Source organism: Parasteatoda tepidariorum, chromosome 7 (genome assembly GCF_982258835.1).
Source record: "Parasteatoda tepidariorum strain Cologne lab strain chromosome 7, Ptep-v5.0, whole genome shotgun sequence".
NCBI classification, from domain to species: Eukaryota; Metazoa; Arthropoda; class Arachnida; order Araneae; family Theridiidae; genus Parasteatoda; species Parasteatoda tepidariorum.
This window is the reverse complement of record NC_141761.1, coordinates 46,874,545-46,896,093: the sequence shown is the minus strand read 5'-3', so window position 1 is coordinate 46,896,093 and position 21,549 is coordinate 46,874,545. Positions and strand designations below refer to the sequence as shown.

The 21,549-nt window shown below is 30.6% G+C and overlaps 1 protein-coding gene across 1 annotated transcript in view; it reads left to right on the top strand.

Annotated features, from left to right (window-relative positions):
• LOC107439809 (uncharacterized) overlaps positions 1–13,598 on the top strand; it is a 31,339-nt gene extending 17,741 nt beyond the window's left edge. Inside the window, exons 2-3 of the mRNA XM_016052519.5 lie at positions 4,464–7,175; positions 12,944–13,598. Of these exons, the coding sequence (XP_015908005.3) occupies positions 4,493–7,175; positions 12,944–13,503 (3,243 nt within the window). The 5' untranslated portion in view covers positions 4,464–4,492 and the 3' untranslated portion in view covers positions 13,504–13,598. The remainder of the gene's footprint in view (positions 1–4,463; positions 7,176–12,943) is intronic.
• The last annotated feature ends 7,951 nt before the right edge of the window (positions 13,599–21,549 follow it).

Below are 21,549 nucleotides of genomic sequence, written 5' to 3'. Positions count from 1 at the left end.
CCAGAGTAACTTGATCTTATTTGAATGAGCAGTTTGCTAAGTAATTTATCTAAACCAATCAGCTCCTCTGTATCAAACTGAGTGTAAAACTCTACGAGATCGTCAATATGTTCGTGTTCAACTGGTGGAAAGTATTTTTTTGATATCCCACAGGTAGCAATGATTTCTTCTAATGACGTGGATTCTTTGCAATGCGACGGTGAATTACGAATGGAGAGTGAGACCTTTCCACCACGAGCTGTTTTATGATACGGCATGACTTGAAAAAACAAAATGGCGGGCTCAAAATCCAGACATCAAAATGGCCAGTTGTCAGTATTGTCTCTCCCGACTCAGGAACCTGACGAGATCAAAATCTGTATCACTCACCTCGTAACGTTCAGGATAATCAGCATCAATTCAGCATAACCGGCATCGCAAGGGAGAAGAGAACGTCAGTAGAGCATGATCAGCATCAGTTATCGGCAGCGTTTTCGCATGGCATCATTTCGAAAAACTCTTCCTTAAAGTGACATCACCGCATCTAATCCGTGACACATGACATGTGGACTCCGTCATCCAGGCATCGCAATCTTATCCATGTGGATACCTTAAGTAACCATGATAGTAACGCATATTAATATATGTGCTTCATTTTTGTAAGAATAGTGGTGATCAAAATCATTTAAAAATTAAGTTTATAAAAGAAAAAAACAGTATATATTTACTACCACTTTAAATATTAAAATAAAATCCGGAAGAGTTGGCAGGTATGTTATTTGTGGTGTAAAAAATAATTTTTAAAAAATGACTAAATTAATTTTACCAATATTTTTAAACGAAAACTGAGAACGACGAGAGGGATACAACGAGACCTGTTGGACATTTTGAAATTGAAATCAATTTAGCAAAACTACGTAGCTGCAGATAGTGGTTCATATGTTAATAACTATATCTTTTTTTATTATTTATAAACAAATTTCTTATTTTTGAAGTAATTATAAAAAAATGGAATTAAACTATTAATGAGCTAGACATATAAATATTAAAAGTAAATTGTTGAAATAATTTTAACTAAGTATAAGCTACAATTTTCAAAAAATCTACACAATCACTAAAATTTACATTTTTTCTGAAGATCAATTTTTAAAAAAATTTTCATTTTTATAACTTATAAAATTATTTAAACACTTTATTTACATTTTATTTAAATCAATCATATGCGTGATCAACAGGGGTGAAAGCGAGACGGAAACGAGGAAAGGCTGGTAGTAAAACCTTTTCAGTTATAGCTAGTTTTGGGGAGGAGTATACTTATTCTTTTTTTAAATTTTTAAACAATATCTACTTTATCTTGGAAAAGTAGCAGTTTTATATATATGCCAGAATTATAAAAGAAATCTTGATAGTTACAGATATTTCATTTTTTTCGAAAATAATGCTGGAATGAAATGTTTTACGTACCAGGTTTTTCTCTTTTCCGTCTTGCTATGTAAGGGCTTTCACCCACGGTAATCAAGCAAGTCTCTCTTTCATAGCCCACGGTATCATGTATGAGAAGAGCTTTTCTGTCTCCAACGGCCCATGACCACACAGATTTGATCTCAATCTGGTACTCTCATATTACATCTCGTATTATTACGTATACATACAATGAGTAAAAAAATAAACGGTCCAGCATGAATTACTTTTCATCTAATGATTGGATCTTCGTGGTAGAGGTAGGCATCATTATAGTGTGAGGTATTATTATTACCCCTTGCTATTTCAAAAATAATATATAATTCTTTAATGAGAACTTAGTATAAAAATATGGAATTTTTAGCAAAAACTTGGCAAATTTTTTACTAAAACTAGTGTCTTTATTGTCTTGTCAAAAAAACTAGTGTCTTGTCAAAATTAACTAGTGTCTTTCAGACCTCTCGAACTAATTTTTTTTCCTTTATAGACTAAGACAAAAAATGTATGCTATTTTTATAAAAATTTTTACAAGCTTTTTCCCAATTATAAGTTTTAAAGGTAGACTATAAAAGAAAGCTGTCACCTAACTAAGGCAAAAAGCAAAGTGATTTATATCCGAGATACCCCGCTTCAAGATATCAAAATGTCTTTGGAACTAGAAGAAGCACTGTTGCGTTTGACTGTTTTTGGAATTTCTTTGTCAATAAAGATGACACGATTCACTCCATCCATAAACAACTGTCTCACGATAAAAATGTAGTACCTGACCTTCCTCTCTGCTAATTATTTCCTGTCTGCTGCATACTATTATGCTAGAGAACAGTTAAAGATCAAAGTTGATACAAAAGTTAAAAGGGAATTTGATAAAACATTGAATTAAAAGAGAACAAAAGAAAATGTAATCACAAATCGCACAAAATTTTACTTTTTTTCTTACTTACATTTTATTAGACTAATAATATACTACACATAACATTTTATTTTTTATGAATTTTCAAAATATGCAATAATTTGTAATTTGAAAAATTAGTGTACCTTTTTTTTCAATTTTTGTATAAGTACGTAAGGACTTCAAAAACATTAATTTTCTAAATATCGAAACCGATGCATTAAAGTTAGTGGAAAAAAAATTCTGAACAATGAAGTTTTAATATATTAATTTTTGTCTTCGATAACCAGTAACCTTATCATTAATGAATGAGTGTCCGAGTTCTAACTAAGCACAAAAAAAATTCAACCTTTGCCACCCCCCCCCCCAAAAGAATTTATTAATTTGTGAAAAAGTGACGATATTTTTAAAATGCTTAATGGAATACATTTTTTTGAATTAAATTGTTTTGTATTCATCAAAAATGTTGACGTTTTAAAATAGTAATATGATTTAGTTTTTCAAGCAATAAGTAGAATGAGTGTAAAAAAAATAAAAAGTAACATAGAAAAGAACCGCCATTTTTGTTTACTGATAAAATTTGTGTAGTGCGCAAAAAAGCACCTTAAATAACTTTTCACCATTCTAAGTCTCAATCTTAAAGGTTCGAGGGGGAATTAATTAATTAGGACTAATTAATAATGCAGGGATCAGAAGTCCGAATCCTTCGAAAAAAAGGTATGTTATTAAGAAATAGTACCTTTTTGTATCTGATTTCGTAACTCAAAACGTCGTCGCACTAATTAATTAGCGTATTTGACCATTAAGATTGAGTCCGATCATTCGATCAAAAGTTATTGAGGGTGTTTCGTTTTTTTATTTTATTTTGAGCACTGTACATGGGTTATCATCATTATATATTTTTAGTAATTATCAATGCAGAAAATATTTTAACTGAGGTATTTAGTTAAAATCGCGAATGAGCAAAATGATAATTGATAGACTTAAAAAAATTTTAATCAGCACAACCAAAAACACTTCAGGCGCTCAGTTGTGTCGATGCAATAAACAAGCTTCTTCAACAGCGCAAAGGACAAAAAATAAAGGAGAAAATATCAGTTTATTAAAGTCGACATAAAAAAAAATAATGACCATGGAATCCTCACAATAATGTATGTAAGGAATTAACACCGCCATCACGGCCTCCAGCAACACTTTTAATCTCACTTTAATAATTTAATTTACACTATATAATCTTTTATTAGTCCTTTGCACTGCTTAGATTTTAAAAAGATTAGATTTCGATAATTTTTTTTTCTTCTGTTAATCAGCTAAATTGCTCTTACTTTAAAGGCACTTCAGGAAGTTTTCCTTCTTAAAGTCTAATACAGATAGATCAGTGACCACGAATGATTTTTACTTATTTTTAGGTCAGAGTTAGTTCATAACACTGCTAGTTTTTATTGCATACATATCATTTATGTTTAACGCAGTATAATTTCTGCCGGCTTTTGCATCATACTAGAAATCTACATTCATTGCTTACATTCTAGGATACTTACTAATCCACTGAAAGCTGTCGACTGACAAGTAGATAGTAATAAATTATTATCTAACTAATTATTATTCAATTATCTTCTAATTAATTATTATCTTACGTCAGTGCGAACTTTTGTAAAATGGAAAAACTACATGAACCATTAAACATCTTTGCCTGTTGATGAACCGTACCAACTGAATGTTCTTGACTTTTCCGTTTGTGTTTTCTATCTATGTTTCCTCTAAATGGGATACTACCGGTAAACATATAACAGTTGAAATAATAAAATGAAACGCAAAACATTTTACTGATTAATGTTTATCCTTTTCGTAACGAGTGCCGTATTTAACGTTTCTAACGTTGCTTCCTAGTTTTCTGTTCAACTAGTTCACTGAGAGCATTACCTCACATCAACTCAACTCACGTACTAGTATTACCCTCCATTTCAGCACTCCAAATCAATTCTTTTCTATTGAATAATTCTATCAGTTTTATCAAACTGGATTTTATGAAACATTCGATAGTAAATAATCGTTAATTGTTTTCTTTAAAGTAGTGCAATTTTTCGTCTATGTGCGAATTTTTATAAACTAAAAAGACTATTTTGATTTTTAGGAAGAAAAGTCTATACTGTGTTAGAGAAAATGTGGCTGTTTTGGATCGTTTCCATTTTCTCCTCTGTAGTTTACATATGTTGTCAAGATGGGGCATTCGAACCTCCGGAGGATGACTGGGTTCCACCCTCAACAACCACAATCGCTCCAACTGAGCCACCCCATGTATTTTGTCCTACAGACATCTTAACAACTTATCCGTGCACTTGTGAAAAAGGAGGAACAGAAGGCCTCACACTACACTGCGAAAATGCCAACTTGGCGATGATGGCATTGGGCCTCGGTAATGTAAAAGACAAATTGATTAACAGTCTTTTAATGACAAGAAACTACGTGAGAAGGTTAAAAGGAAGTGTTCTTCACAATATTACCATTTCAAATTTAGAAGTCAGTTATAATAAGATCGAGGACATAGACGGCGATGTTTTTGATACACTTGGAGAAAGTCTTGTAACATTAAATTTGGAAGGAAACAATTTAAAAAATGTTCCATCCGCGATAAACAAACTATCGAAGTTACAATACTTGAATCTTGCCAACAACCAACTTACTGTACTACCAGCAAATGCTTTTAGTGGCCTCCCTAGTGTCAAAGAATTGAGATTAGATGGTAACAAAATCAATAAAATATTTCCTGGTGCTTTTAATAACATTCTGAGATCATTGGACAAGCTTCATTTGCAGCATAATAAGATTCAGAAATTTGAGAGAAATGTTTTCAAACAAATGGTAAAACTTAAATACCTGGACATATCATATAATGATTTCAGCAAATTCGCCAAAACAGATTTTACAGATCTCACTTTTCTGTGGTTTCTTAATGTTTCAAATAACCACTTGAATGAATTTCCCCGTTCAGCTTTAACAAGAAATGCTCAGCTAAGAGTTCTTAATGCTTCCAACAATAATTTGAAGGAGATTGACGCTTATTTGCTGAGAGGTTTGCGGTTGCTTCGAGATTTATATTTAGCTGGCAATAAGATTAAAACTATTGCTCAAAGAGCTTTAATTACGCCTACTCGTTTAAGAACTCTAGATTTGGCTAGAAATTCGATGCAAGATATTGGATACGAGATGTTTAAAGACATGAATTGGCTAGAAAGGTTGGATCTAAGTTATAATAAAATATCGAGAATAGCAAGTAACAGTTTCATTAGGATGTTTCAAGTTGTAGTCGATTTAAGTCATAACAACATTAGTTTTATAGGCAAAGGTGCATTCGTTGAAATGTCTAATGTTACTGTTTTTGATTTATCTTATAATTCTATTTCAGAAATTGCTCCAGAAACGTTCCAAAACAGTGACGTCAATGAGTTGCGCCTAGATTACAATAACATAACAGATCTATCCAAAGTCCTCATAACGAATTTAACCGGAATAAAAATTTTCAACGTCACTCACAACAAAATCGATAAAATAGACAGGAAATCGTTTTCAAAGAAGAAACTTTACGAACTCCACACCATAGATCTTAGTTACAATAATATCACAGAAGTTAGTGGTAATGCATTCGAAAAGTTTGGCAGCATACGAAATATTATAATGCATCATAATAAAATACGAAAAATAGGATATGGTAGTTTTGGTACGATATCGACATTGCTTGAAATCGACATCAGCCATAATAATATTTCGGAAGTGACGTCAGGAGGCTTTACAAGCTTAGTATCATTGCGCATGTTGTATATCAATGATAACTTCCTCAGAACGATGTTCGTTGTTCCCATAGCCCTAAATGAAGTGCATATTGAAAATAATACTATTACAAGGATACCTCCTGGCATATTCCCTGCTATGAATTCACTATTACATCTATATTTAGATTACAACAACATAACTCGTCTAGAGAGAGGTTCTTTTCGCGGATTACTGACACTGAGGACGCTATCCTTAGGGTACAACAATATATCCGAAATTCCATGGGAATCTTTAGAGGATATGAGTTCCCTTCAATATCTCTATCTGCATGGTAACCATATCATCAGGCTTAATAGAAAAGCGTTCGGAAATTTACCCGTTGTCTTCGAAGTCCGTTTGGATTTTAACAACCTCCAAAACGTGAGTTCTTACGCTTTTGAAGGTATGCTGCAATTGATATCGTTAAACATGAGCTATAATAATATTTCATCAATTCCACCGTCTGCCTTCACGAAGCTTGTGTCACTGCAGAAGTTGGATATCTCGCACAATCGTGTGTCGTCTCTCGAAAATAAAACAAACGGTATTCTGGAAGATTTGTTATCTCTCGAAGTCTTTAATGCTTCGTACAATCACTTGTCATTCATATCAGACAGGTCCTTTCCCAAATCTCCATGGATTCCTTACAGAATCAAACACATAGACCTGAGCCACAACTTTATCCCCGTTATAACGAAGACTTTTGATGATGGCATGACCAAAGTCGAAGTTCTTAAGTTGCAGAATAATATACTAAATGAGATAAGGCCGGAAGTACTTTCGAATCTCACATACCTCCGTCATCTCGATCTGTCCGGCAACGAACTTCCGAAGTTACCGAAAGGAACATTTGGACTTAATCTAAGGGATCTGGAAGAGTTGGATCTCAGTAATAATCGATTAGGATCCATAGATGTTGAGGAAGTTTTGTCCATGAAGAAATTGCAATTATTGGATCTGAGAGAAAACCGCTTTGCGACTTTTTATGAAGAGCTTATTCCTCTGATGAAAGAAAATTTCACTCTCCTGTTTAAAGGTAATTGTTTCATTTTACTAAGATTTCTTATATTATGCAATAATTTAAGAATACTAGCTTGATTTTATTCAGGGTTTAATTTGTAGTTTTCATCTACATATAAAAATCTTATGATGCTGTCACAATTTTCCTCTGTTATCGGTATATTTTTGCTTGCCGGAAAATCTACAGTAAAGTATTTTTCGTCAAATGTTCTTATCTTACTCCACTTTTATTGCGTTATAGATTTTGATTATTTTCTAAATTAAGGGTTTAAAACTAAAACAGTGGTTACTTTATATCGTGATTGTACGATATTACTTTCTCATGCTACATTTTGAAATAAACTTATTTGAAACAGTGTTTAAACTTATTAACAGTTTTACAATAATTGTTTTTTGGTGTAAATAACATTAATATATTATTATTGCTAAAAAGATTCATTAAATGATTTAGAACTAAACTATCAATTTCATGACCACTGTGATGTATGCACAAATTGTAGTTAATATATCAGCCGGTTTGTTAAGCAAAAATATTAAATTACGGTAGTGAACTCTCCAAATTTATCGCAGTTAACTTTATTAAATATAAACTTTATTAAAAAATATTTAAAAAATTTAAATTTTAAGAAATTTAAATATTTTTAAAATTTTTAAGAATCATTAACCAAAATTATTTAAATTTATTAATAGTTCTTAACGGAATCATAAGGGGAATAGAACAATACAAAATCTTTTATACTATTTACCCGTCAAATTTGACTGCTGAAAATAAACATTTAATTTTAAAAAAATAAACGTTGCACTCGGGAAGTAATGCCACAAGTGAACAGAAGCAAACAGAATATATTTTAAGTGAATAATTTCAACTTTCTAAAAAAGAAATCTTTTTTAGACAAAGAAATAACAATTATAGCATAGGATGCTACTTTTGATGCATCCGGCATCTTACTCTTCATTTAATCTAATTTAAACCTATGTTTATTTTCATTCCATACTGTATACAGGTGGTCTGTTTATACGGTCCAAATTGTTGGACCGGCGCTGATTGAAATTGATGGAAACTTGTTTTGCTTGGAGCTTGGATCGCGTAAACGATCATTTAAGGTAGTTTTTCGAAGGCTCTGTAGTCGCATAAGTTAAGAGATTTAATCTATTGGCATAAGGATTTAATCTATTACAGCAACAAAAATTTTTATAATTCACCTACTCTAATTTGTGGGGATTTTAATGCTCATCATGACTTCTGGGGATATAACAACAGTGATGCCAGGGGCGATGCTTTACTGGATTTCATAACATCTAATGATTTGAAAATTCTTAATACCCAGCCCGCGACACCGACATTTGTAACCTCCTTAACTTCATCATTTCCTGATCTTACTTTAACAAATAATCCAGATGTTTTAACATCCACAACATGGAATGTAATGGATATAAACAGTAATTCTGACCATATGTACATATTAATCCAAGTAAATAACACATTCTCTTTTTCCTCATTCACGCGATTCAAAACGAAATACGGAAATCACAATAAGTTCAGAAAAGTTTTTTCTACTTTTAACCTAGACCTAATAGATGATTTAAATACAATACAAAATCATTCAGACCTAAACAGTTTTACGAATAACTTAATTAATAAAATTTTTATAAGTTGTCAACAAACTTACATAACTAAACTTTTTCATCGTCCAACAAATGCCTCTTGGTGGACAACACAGTTAACAATTTACAAAAAAGAACTTCAAGCAATTAAAAGACGCTTTCAACGATCAAATGATACAGAGATTATTAATAAATATAAAACAATTTATAAGAAAAAAAGAGCAGAGTATAAAAAACATATTATACAAGCTAAATATAAAAGTTGGCAGATTCTTTGTGAAAATACTAAGAATATTTACGGTGCCCATTATAAATCTACGTTTAGAACAAATTCATATCCAACAATACTCACAAATATATACAACAACAATTCTCAACTTGACGAAGCAAACAGCATTCTCAAAAATCTTTATCCTGACGATAATATTATTCCTACACGTCCATTAATTTACAGTAATAACACACCGGATCCCCCATTCACACACAATGAGTTACAACGCCTAATTAAGTCTCTTAACAGCAAAAAAGCACCCGGCATCGATGGAATAGATTACATTGTAGTTAAAATTTTATTCTCATTTTTCAGTACTTTAATACTTAAATTTTTCAACAAATGTCTTGCTCTAAATTATTTTCCAGATCATTTTAAGAAAGGTCAGGTTTTACTTTTTCTAAAAAAGGGCAAAGATCCAAAGCATTTAACATCTTATCGCCCAATCACCCTTCTACCTTGCTTGGGTAAATTTCTGGAAAAACTTATTATTAAAAGACTAAATTTTCATTTGGAAAATGTAAACGCCCTTTCAGATTTTCAATACGGTTTCAGATTCGGCAAGTAAGTCCATTTAGCTTTGGATAATTTTAAAGATAATTTAACACACCTAAAAAATAATTACAAACACGTTGCAGCTATATCTTTAGATATTAAAAGTGCTTTTGACAACATTCAATATAGTATAATTAATCATGAGTTGTCAAAACATCATATTCCCTCTAATCTTTGCCTTTTCATAGAAAGTATAAACACAAATAGACAAGCAATTGTTTCAACAGATCAAGGTTACGTAACTAAAAACATTTCAAAAGGTTGTCCCCAGGGGTCATGTATTGGTCCTACAGCATGGAATCTTACTATCAATAGTTTGCTTAACATACATTCTGAAAATTATATGATCCAAGCTTTTGCAGACGATCTGATTATACTGACTTTTGCCAACTCAAGGAGAAATTTGGAAGAGACTACAAATAATTCCCTTAATGAAATTCACACATGGCTAATTCAAAATGCTCTAAATCTTTCTATAGAAAAAACAGTTTACATCCACTTTTATAACACAGATCGCAGTGCAATATTTAAAATCAACAATATTAAAATTAAACATTCTAATCATTTTAAATATCTAGGAGTAGTCATTGACAAAAAATTAAACTTGGATTCTCACATTAATCTTTTAAAACAAAAATCTAAAACATTATTAAATTCGCTTCAAAAAATCAACCAAAAATCATGGGGTATCAACCAAAAAGCGAGAAAATTAATATACAATACAGTAATAATTCCCGCATTAGCTCATGGTTGCAGCCTATGGGCTACGAATATCTCTCCACGTATTTATCGCTCTTTACAATCTATTCAAAGAAAATTTCTTTTAAACATGAGTAGAGCATATTATTCTACCCCAACGGCAGCACTTCAAGTACTAACAAATATTCCTCCTCTCGCAGAACAGATTATGTCAATATCTTGTTCAACAACCGTAACTCACCTCCAAAAAGATGCCAACTTTAATAATATAAAGTATAATACACTAGACTATGAGAAAAAGCTAAAAATATCACATCGCCATCCTTCTTTTCACTTAATTAACAAAATAACTTTAGTAGAACAGAATAATTTTGATTTTAACAGAAAAACAAACTATTTTACAGATGGCTCGAAGACAAACACAGGCACAGCTTTCGCTTTCCTCAATATTACACATTCACAAAGCTACACATTAGACAGGGAAAATTCGGTCTTTCAAGCAGAACAGTTGGCAATCTTTGAATGTATTAAATACATTAAGAGCACTAAAAACTTCAATAATAACGATATTTATGTAATCTGGTCAGACTCAAAATCATCAATATCATCAATACTTGATTTTGACACAAATAATAGAATTTCTTTTGATATTCAACAAGAACTACAACACACATCAATTCAAATTTCCTGGATTAAAGCACACAGCGATAGAGTAGGTAACGAAAAAGCAGATGATTTAGCTAAACAATCTACGAGACAACCAAAAAATTATGTATACCCACTTCCAGTTTCATATCTTAAACGACGTATTAAAGATTCTCTTCTAACAAAATGGCAATTTCAATGGAATAATTCAGACAGAGGCAGACGTCTATTCAAAATTATTAACAATGTTACTTTTTTTAAAACAATTCCTCCAAAACAAGTCATCTGGTTCTTGACGGGTCACGGACCATTCCCAACATTTTTTAATTACCTGCATATAACAGATACTGATCTTTGCACCTGCGGCCAACAAGGTTCGCCTGAACATTATCTCACTAGTTGTTCCTACACTGTCTCCTGGCACAGTCGTCAACCTAGCCCAACAAATTTAGAAATTTGGCAGAAAACTTTTATTACAAACAATACCTTAAACAAAAGATTAATAACAGTTATGAACTTCTTAGCGGATAATGACTATCTATTAAAATTTTAATAACTTCCCATATTACATGTACAATATTTTTTTTGGTCTTATTTCTTCCTAAATTCCACACTTTCAGTAAAATCTATTTTTTTTTTAAATTTTTAAATTTTTTAAATTGTATGTTATTTAGGCTGGAGTGGAGCTGGACCAGCGGCCAAGTCCTGGGCTATATGGTTAAGGGTTTTCATAACCTAGGTACATGCTCAGGGCTTGGAGGAAAGAAAAAAAAAAAAAAGTCGCATAAGTTGCATGTAGTCGCTAATGGTGCAAAACTTCAATGTGGAGAAAGACCACAGTTTGAGAAAATGAAAAGCGTTTGTGGTCTACTTTTTACCCATTGACAAAATAGGTCTTGTTTTGGGTTTGATGGCGTGCGCATCTTATTTGGACGTCATCACACTTTTCAACTGTGCTCAAGAGTAAAAGTAAAGAGTGCGCATGCGTAGTCATAGCATGAGTTGCTATGGCGACCGCTGCTGTTTTGCAGAATTTTTTTAATTTTGTAATGCAATAAGTTGGTGAGTTTATTTTTGAGATATGGGACCAGAGAGATCTCATAAATACTTCTTGAGTTGTGAATAAAAGAGACATTCATCATTTGAACGATATTTTTGTTTTTATAGTGTCAATTAAGAATCAGAAATTCTAACCTATAGTTCAAACTGGATTGTTTTTAATACTAATTCTGATGAATATCACAAATAAAGAGGGTCCCAAACTGATTGACAACGGCCCCGAGGGTTAGAGTTGAAGCAAGAAAAAAACGATGCCAAAGCCTAAACTTACCAAGGCTGAAAAAGCAAAAGAACATAGACGGGAATACCTTAAGCGTTACACACAAACGAGAAGAGGAAAAGATTCCGTTCGCAAACGCAAGCATGAAGTCCGTTCCTCACAAAAGTACCAGTGCGGTTGACAGAATTGAATCCTACCGAAGAGCAAATGGTGGCTCTCCGAACCACTTTCATGCAAATACGAGAACTTTGTGTTGATAACCAGTTAGGGATAAAAGGATCCATTGTCAACGCAAAAAATGACTTGCACAAGACCGTAGACTGCCTTCCACGCAATATAAATAATTCATTCACTGTTCTTGTAAAATTGAAAAAAAAAAGCCTAGCTTTCAAATCCCATTTCATGTATGAACTTGTGTATCGGAAACGGGAGTATGATGCAGCTTACAATCTCCTTTAAACCGTATTGTACCAAGCGCCATTTCTCCTAATCTAACTAAGCGACCCTTTTATTTTCTACCTTTTTCGTAAGGTATTGTGTTGTCTAATAACACTATATCATCAAAACCTTAAATACAAAAAAATATCGCGAAAACGCGAATAAAAAATGCACCCTAAAATCCAACAGAGACCTCTTAACTAGTGCGCAATCGTGACTCATCTACGTTATTACACTTAAGTATTATTCTTCATGTTTCTGTATTATTCTTACGTTCTGCTTCATTTTTCAGGAAATCCTTTGATTTGCAACTGCCACATACGTCCTCTACGGGTATGGATCAGTAACCAACCGGACACTTCCGCCTGGAACCCAGTAGCTTGCCATCAGCCTACGTGGCTCGAAGGAAGAGGAATACCAACATTAGATTTAGAAGAATTGAACTGTAAAGGAATGACACAACAAGTCGAATTGCCTGTGAAACCGGACATTAAGATACGAGGCAGCGAGGTGCTGAAAGACCACGGATTACGAGTGGTGTGGTACGTTGCAACGAGAGAAGATGTGGCAGGATTCAAAGCCACTTTGCGAAACAAAACTGGAATCTTGGTGACTCAGCAAGAAATGTCCTACAACGACAGAGAATACGTGTTTAGAGATTTAGAGGCAGAAGAAAAATATGAACTATGCTTGACTGCAGTGGATTCATTAGGTTCTGAAAGGCAAGCATTTAAATCTCAATGTACTGAAGTAGGTCCAGTTGGATTGGCTCTGAGACACAACATTGAGAACTACTGTTTAATTTTGCCAATATGCATTGCAATGAGCTTGTTCCTAAAACGTTATCTGTGATATTTTTTAACATGTTTTTATTATAAACATTGAATTATTTTGTACACACATTTACTTTTTATGACGAAAATAATCAATAAAAATAATTATAATTACGTTGCATTTTGTTTTGCTGCTCAAAATCTATGAGATTTAAACATTTGAAACCGCGAAGTTGTGTAGAAAAATGTACATGCATCAAAAAGAAAAGGAAAAAATATCACCCAAAATAATTTTTGATCTAACGATCGGATCTTCATGTTCTAGAACTCAATGAGGTAAACACCTTGAAGGCTCGATGAGGTAACCACCTCAAATATATTAATCAGTGCAGACTATATTTTAAGTTGTGATATCCGGCACAAAAACGAACTTCAGATTTGTAAGTCCCTAAATATTAAAGGTAGCCAAGATCTGGGAGATGTCCAAATAATTTGGTCCGAATAGCGGTCCAAAGTTAATGTTAAGTTTACTTTTTGAGTACTTCACCATGTCTCTGGAACTTTTTTTGCGAATTGAAAAATTTTTGCACACAATTATAAAATTCGTTTATCTAAAGATAACTCAATGCAAGAAATAATTTTTAATAATTATTTATTACTTTATTTCCTAATAATGGTTGAAAAACTTTTAACTATATGCAATTTTTTACATCATTTTAAAGATAGTGATTTTATGTGGCAAAATACAAAATTTGAGCGAAATTGGTCAGAGAAATCTTAAAATTATATTTGTCTTATTTTTAAAATTAGATTTCTCAGGAACTATTTGACCGATTTCATACAAAGTTAGTATTTTGTCATGTAAAATTACTTTTTTTTAACATGATGTGAAAAATTTTATACCTTAGGACTCAAACGTTTTGGACTATTGGCAAATAAAATAATAAATATTTACTTCCTTTGCGAGTTTCTTATCCGTTGATTTTGTACCAAACGCAGTTTGTAACATTGTTTTACTTTGTTGTGTCATTAAATTCTACAGTTTGCTCATTAAATTTTACAATTCGACTCTGACTCCAAGGAAAATAAAAAAAGCCACAGTTTAAGTGTCTTACACTTGAAGCAAAACGGTGGTTTTAAATTATATATATATATATATATATATATATATATATATATATATATATATATATATATATATATATATATATATATATATATATATATATATATATATATATATATATATAATCTGGAATTATCTGGGCTTTAGAACGGACGAGTAACTTTAATATTTTTAAAGTGACTTTTTCAAAAATCGCCAATTTGGTGACATTTTACCACCTTGATGAAAATTATCAAAATTACTTATTCTCAGTTATCAATAATCGAAATCACTTATTCTCAGTTATTAATAATAAAAATCACTTATTCTCCGTTTTTGCAAATTTTTATGAGCCCAGATGATGCGACATTAAAGTAAATTTTTGAACATTAAGAAATTAGACCACAAACGCTTCTTCATTTCTACAAAACTGTAACTTTTCTCCCTATTGACGTTTTGCGCCATTCCCAGAATAAACGTAGACAGCGCTAGGTTTAAATAGGCTTAACTTATCCTAACAGTTATGAGTAACTGTTGTAAGCTCACAGCGGTTATGAAAATAGTAAATTACTCGCATAAAAGCGTCATTTCAGCTGCCGATGAAGCCTTCGATAAACAACTTTAAAGCTTTTTTTTTTATATGTATATATTCATAAGTGTTTTGAGAGTGTAGATATTTGAGAACGTCAACGCATATTATTAGCATTAATATCATACCATTAAATAACAAAATATCTACAGCTTCACTTCGAAATTTATATTTATATAAAGAAATTTGATTATACTCCTTTAAAGGATAAAGCACGAAAAAAAAATTTTGCTAAGAACTAAACTGAACCTAAGCTTTTTATTAGACGATTTACAAGAGAAAAATATTGTTTAACTTGTATAAACTTTCGAGCTTTGCTATTAAAAGCTTTCACAAATTTTAATCAAACAATGTTTTCCACAAAATTTTACTTTTACAAATACTGGGGTAACTGTAGATAAATATAGGTGAATAATTTAACTAAAATATAAAACTTTTTTTAATAGCTTAAATTGACCGGTACAGAAACTGAGAAGACTGATTTGTGCTCGAGATCGCTCAAAAAACTTAGCACTAACAAGCGAATAGCAAACAAGCGCTTGATTAAAATAAAACAAACTTCATAGAAATTGGATTCACTTTACTTTTATTTGGAGGAAATGTATCGTGCTACCAAACTATTAAAATTGGACAGTTCTCGAATTTCGATAGTTGTGCTTAACCTTTTCGGGATGGGCTAGTCATAAATATATTCGTATGGAATCAGAAACAGAATGGAATAAAATAAAAAGCGGTAGTTTAAATTTTGGCCTGGCTACTTTGACTACCTTATTTTTGCTTTCACTTTAAATCTAATACATCCAATCTGTGTTTGTTAAATGAGTAGCTATATAAATTTTCATTTAAACTTGACTACCAGTTTTATCTTTTTTAACGTGATTGTCGCCACCCTGGGAATGCATATATGACTCTCCGCTCTCGAAGAAATTAAAAACTTTTGAATTTGTTGAGGAAAGAAAATTTTCTCTTATATCAATATATGTCTTCGAATTTGTCAGAAAACAAGTCGTCGAATTTTATATTCAGGGAAATATCAACAGCAAAAAATGACAAAAGTCATTGTTTTATCAAACAGGAAAATTCTGTCTTACAGAGAATATAAGCAACAAGCAAGCAAGTACCATGATAAAACTATATAGAAATTCCATACTCGCCTGAAAATAATTTTAAAAAAATAAACTAATAATCATATACTCTAGTTTTACAAATGTTAAACAAATGCAGAATATCATGCATCAAAACTGCTTGGTTATGAAATGAAGTTTGATGAAGAAGGTTCGGCATCTGATGATGCTTGCGATTCATTTAAACAAAAACAAAAAAAACTTTATTACACACGCAAATTAATATTTTACATAAATATATGGATGTCCTCGAATCATAAAAATTTTTCGAGCATGCTCTGCTGATTTGCTCTCAAATCACCAAATGATCCGCAGCGTGGAAGTAGCGGGTTCAAATTCCTCTGTACAGCTCTTCTCTGATTTGTGCTATCAGTCTTCCTTCTACTTGCCCATAGAATCGTAAGCTGTTTCTTGTATTGAACACACAACCCTGCGTTTGTATGTGAATAAATAGTTTCATTAATTTATTTTCATTTTTTTTTTATTTATTGATTGATTCATTTATATAAAGTAGCGTCCAGGCTTTTACGGCGTGACAGTTTCTAAGTTCGGTACGGATTTTAAATTATCAGTATGTACGTTGAAATTAATTCTACTTCAATTATGCAAGTGCTGTAACGTTTGTAAGTGTTGGGATTCTTCAATGATTTTAGTGGGAACTTTCTGGGGGGGGGGGTGGCGCTGTAGTTAAAAATTTCGTTACTTATTTTCGTGCATAAGTTTTTATACGCAATTCAAGAACCGCTCGTTAAGCTGAAAAACAGTGTAAAGAACTGTACACGATGCAATATGGGAATTAAAGAAAATACAGATGATTACGGTGGTAATCGAACCTTGTTACATTTCCCTCTTCGAAGTTTTAGACGCTAGTCATGGAATTAGCAGATGATAAGTTTATGTTACCGTGTTCTTTCATTAATTAATTTATTATTTATTTATCACTTTATCATTCACCATTTTTTTTTATTTAATTTTTTGTAAAAAATTAGCGCGTGCGGAGTTAAATTAATTTAGTAAGCATTATTTCAGATAGTGTAAATTTCTGAGATAGTGTAAATTTCCAGAACCATAGTTCTATCAACTATGGTTCTGGAAAATGATAAATATTCTACAGTAATTAATGCAGAAATTGGAGAGTAAAAAATATGTATCACTTCAAATTTATTATTAATTAGGTTCTGGAAAATGATAAATATTCTACAGTAATTAATGCAGAAATTGGAGAGTAAAAAATATGTATCACTTCAAATTTATAGGCTTAGAATATATTTTCCATACTTTGTAATATAAATCTGGCACTTTCCCCTTCAATATAAACTTCAACTTTTATGTTTAGCATTATGTTCACAAGCTTGCATGTGTATGTATCAAATAATACCATGGATTTTGCATAAAAATTACATTCGTATAGCAAATTTCATCTTTACTGAACTAGTGCAGGAAATCCCGTCTTCAAGAAGCAAAAAGTTATTCTCCCTCTGTGATCAGGAAGGGAAAAAAATGGCATTACAGTTATTCTACAAATAATCTTTGCCCTGATTTTTTTGTTTCACCCGTGTTTATGATTTATACAAATTTCGTCTTAGTATTTTCAAAGTACAAAAATACATGGAACTATAATAGCATCCTATAGAAAGACATAAATAGATGTTTGTGATAGCCATTGTCCTTTCTGTTTTCCTCAACGACAACAACTCAGAATTCAAGGAACATTACTTACAAGCAGTCCTGAATCTTTACAGGCTATAAGATGTAAGTATTAGCAAAATTCCCCAACAAAAATTATAATATTAAAAAAAGCATGAATCAATGCATGCAATCTTTAAGGAGTAAAAAAAATTCGAATTGGCAAACATACTCGTATATATACTCAGTATATTATCCTTACTATAATACAAATATATACTCAGAATATTATCCATACTATTATCGATAAAGATTAAAAATAAAAAAATTAAATCAGAAAATCATTTTTGTTAAGTGCTGAAATGCAAAACATTTGACAACTTTTACTAGATTTATATTTAAATGACGCTTAAGTTTTGTGTCATCATGACGTTTAAGTTTTTCCTAAAAGCTTTTAGAAAAATTGAATACCATTTATAGATTTCAAGAAGTCTTTTGATTCCTGCCACGAAATATATTGAAATAAACTTAAATTTAGAATATTTTAAGTGAGATTAAAGTTAATAAAAATGAGAACTTTTTAATTAACTGAAAACAATTATAAATAGACTTAATTTCGAACTGTTTCATATCGTAACTTGTATTTTCATTTTAGGAAACTTCTAGTACTTAAACTGTACAATAGATGGCGCTACCAAATACTTTTGTCATGCATGCAGATTAAGGATCTTAAGGATAAATGAATTACAAATTTTGAAAAATGAAATCGCAATTCTCTAATGCTCCCAAAGCTTATAAATTACTTTCTAAATGAGTTTTTTTTTTAAATAATCATTTAAAATTTCAATGCCTAATGAGTAATATTAATATAATACGAAGATGTATGTTCAAATATCATAAATTTGCAAACAAGACGTTAATAATTTTTTAAAAGCTTGTGCTGACATCTATTGTATAAAAATTGCTTTTTTCAGAAAATTTTACCTTTATTCAGCTGGTGTATAAAATCACATTTACAAGTCTGTAACAGCTTTGATTTACTATTTACACTTATAAATAAAATTATGAATAATATTTTTATTTAACTAGTACTTTTTCTCTATATTCTGCTGAGTAATAGAGGAAAATAATTTAATTAATTTGAAAAAAAAAAAAGTTCCATGCACAAACCTGAAAACAAATTAATTCTGAAAGATAAGAAATAAAAATTATTAACTTATTTTTTCAGAGGTAACCTAAAATGCAGAAGTGTTTATTTATGTAATGTATTGCATACATTTATTTTTCAAATTACTTGAAAAATAAAATTAATTTAGAAAATTAAATTAAATTAAAAATCAATACTACTAAGCTTTCATGAATTAATTAATTTGAAGTAATAAAGAAATATCTACTTAAAAAAGAGAAAAATTTTTGAAACTGTATTTTTTCAGATTTTAATGTAGCAATTCTTTTTGAAAGTGGTTAAATTTTAATTTAATCCTACTGTGTACAAATTTTTTCAAAACTCTCGAGTATGAATCAAGCTTCGTGTTATTTAATATTTTATATTGTTAATTACTCATTAGTTACATTATTAAAAACTTGATTTCTACATAAAAGGTCTCGTACATGAAATTACAACGGTAATATATAATGCACTATTGCAATTATAAACAAAAATTACAGAAATTTTATTTTTTTTTACAATTTTTTTTATCACTAAATTTAAATTTAGGAGGTTACAGCTAAAACTTACCTCTGTCTACTGTCTTGATATCATTCATTTTGATTTAGTAATTTTTAATGAAATATAAACTTTCGAGTAAAATCGTTTTATTGATATTTATCATTTACATAGGATTGTAAGCTATAACACTTATTTATTCAAGAATAAAATATAGCCTTTTTCCACGGAACAAAAGCGCAGTATATCAAAATTATCCACCAAAAGACAAGATGAACCAGGAGAGGACAATGTTCAAAAATGTGTGTTTTTACACAAAAAAAAATAATATCTTTTTTTTTTGCAGTTTTTTTTTTAAAAAATCTGTGTTCTGTTTTCTGTTTAAAAAAATCTGTTTTTTTTAAAAAAATCCTTTCGGTGTAAAAATCTACACCGAAAGGCATCTTTTTTTTCCTTTTTTTAATGAAATAAATTTCACTCAGAAATACCAAAAAAGATGCTCCACAAATTCAGAATGAAAAGTGCAATCCATGATTTGCGTACGATTTCCAACTTTTGTACCATTCGTAGTATAAGTTAGAAATTACGTAAGCACCTAATGGTGAAGTTTTTGTGATTTGATTATTTTTGAAGACAAGGGGGAAGTAGAGTGCACTCTAGGGGGAAGGGGTGTCCGAGATTACTCATTACTTGCTTACGCATTATTTGTTCGGCTTCCAATGTGAAAAACGTATGATTAATATTTAAATTCTCGATCCATGCGCATACAATCATTCAAATGAGCTAAGTGATCGCAAAATAAAATTATTACCACTTTATAACTTCCAAATAGCGTCAGTAGTAGCAAAATTATTAATTTGTATCAATAATTCCGCTGTTGCAGGTACAGAATTCAATATACAGAATAAAATATATTAAAAGGCCCTTCCTCTTCCAAACGGATTTACCTGGTGAAGGGGAGGGAATATGCTAAATATGTTTTAAATCCTCTTTATTTAATTTTCACAAGTAACTGATGATGCATATTTACTCTATTTGGCAGTATCTTTCAACGCTTGCAAAATACAAAGCTTTCACCCAATCACAATTTGAGACATAACGCTTGCGGTATTTTAGATATTCCAATAATTTTTTCTAACCAAATTATGCGTATACAATTCTGCAATGCAATTAACGTAAAAAGAATTTTTTCGCGTCATCAAATCGGTTTTCATCAGTTTAAACTATGATAAAATTAGCTTTTAAAAAACATAAAGACTGAGAAGCGTGCAGTTTTAAATTATTTACTCAAAATCACAAATCGCATGATTTTATTACTTTCAAGTTTTGAGGGGGGAAATTCCAAGAAGTTCTAAAATTTACCAAGCGCTATTTCTTCTAATCTAGAGATGCCAACTTGCTCTGGACAGCGGATAAATATTTTCAAGTGGTAGTCTTTTTAATGTATGATTTTCGATTTAGTAACCTCGATTTTTAGGGTTTCTACACATCACTACTTCTAAATGATTCGAAGGCATAAGTGATATGCCACTTTGTTACAGCTAGGCCATGCTGAACCTTTTTAAAAGTTAGCGAAATTAACCTAAAATCTTCTAAATTTTAGTTTGTAGTTCTCTACCGTTTTTTAAAATATTTTGTCGAATCCGGAGCAGTTGGCAACTTTGCTAATCTATTAAAGTCACCCCTTTATTTTACACCTTTTTTGTATTGTTTAATAATACCAAATCTTCCACACTTTAAATACAATATATATATATATATATATATATATATATATATATATATATATATATATATATATATATATATATATATATATATATATATATTTATATATATATATATATATATATATATATATATATTTATATATATATATTATATATATATATATATTATATATATATATATATATTTATATATATATATATATATATATATATATTTATATATATATATATATATATATATATATTTATATATATATATATATATTTATATATATATATATATAT